The following is a 1216-nucleotide window of genomic DNA, read 5'->3' on the forward strand; positions in this document are numbered from 1 at the left end:
GCTGCCATTGCCGGTGAAAAGCAGTTGACGATCGTATTGGACGATCCTACCGGCAACAGCTACGTGCAGTCGCTGAACGACGATGGCACTCCGGACGAAGCACTCAGGATAATTCGCTATCATCGGTCGTTCGAACAGAACGAAGAACTTGGCCTGAATGACATGAAAACGGAAAACTATGGCGAGGAAGGCCTTCTGAAGGAGAATCGAATCGGTGATAGTTAGTCAGGAATATTATGAAAATAAAAACTGCACTACTTCGCTAAGTAGAAACGGATTTATTGTACACTTTCTCTTACGAACCGCAAAACTACTTCTCCGCTAGACCGGGCCCCTGTTGGTTTGCGTTTTCCGCTTCCTCTCGTATAACCGTTTCGCCGTCGAGCTTTCTCAGCGACAACAACCGCTTGCTGGCCTCCGCCCGCCAGATGCTTTCCTCCATTGACTCCACGAGAGGGTTGCCCGCGAACAGCAAGTCTTCCAGCATCGGTAAATCGGCCAACCGGTTAAACTCAACCCAATCCTTGACCAGATTGTTGCTCATGTACAGCACCTTCAACCGTTTCAGCACACTAATGCCTTTCAACTTCTCAACCAGATTGTAGCTGATCCAGAGTTCTTCCAGCGTGTCGCTTACACCCTCAAGGCCCGATATGGCTTTAATGTAGTTCCGGCCAAGTGAGAGGATGCGCAGATTTTTCATTCCACTCAAACCGTAGATCTTGTCGATCATGTTCGTTGAGAGTGATAGCTTCCTGCGAAGTATACGAATGGATTTCAACCGTCGGGCGTGTAATTAAGGAATTGGCACTTTTGATGCTCACTGGCAAGCGACGAGTGTGGAGAAGGTAGTGTCCATCTTTTCTATCGGTGGCCACTGAAAGCAGAGGTCGATTTCTTTCTCATCGCACGAGTTGGTCTTCGTGCGATCCTCCATTCTTTTCAGAGCCTCCTTGATGGTGGTCGCTTTCGCCATAGTACCCATTTTGGAATGATATATAAGGATGAATTATGAAAATAAATAAGTCTTTTCACAAAACGCTCAGAAGCACACAGGCGGAGCGTAACACGTTTTTAGCGATTTGCACAAGTAAACAATATAGTTGCCATGGTGGCGATAACGGGGCCTTTCCGTGGTGTCCAAAAACTGAAATTCGTTGGTCGTTGGTATATGTCTTCGACATCAAGGTACTCGAAAATGGTCCCCAGCATCTAT

The 1216-nt window shown here is 47.5% G+C and overlaps 1 protein-coding gene across 1 annotated transcript; it reads right to left on the minus strand.

Moving 5' to 3' along the window:
* Nucleotides 1-310: 310 nt before the first annotated feature.
* On the minus strand, nucleotides 311-985 carry LOC128276809 (dynein axonemal light chain 1-like). The gene is made up of 2 exons (XM_053015269.1): nucleotides 825-985; nucleotides 311-755 (listed from the first exon to the last, which is right to left on the minus strand). The coding sequence occupies exons 1-2, from the start codon at nucleotides 983-985 to the stop codon at nucleotides 311-313; spliced, it is 606 nt and encodes a 201-aa protein (XP_052871229.1).
* Nucleotides 986-1216: the final 231 nt, after the last annotated feature.

The sequence above is a fragment of the Anopheles cruzii genome, unplaced genomic scaffold, assembly GCF_943734635.1.
Source record: "Anopheles cruzii unplaced genomic scaffold, idAnoCruzAS_RS32_06 scaffold02532_ctg1, whole genome shotgun sequence".
Lineage (NCBI taxonomy): Eukaryota > Metazoa > Arthropoda > Insecta > Diptera > Culicidae > Anopheles > Anopheles cruzii.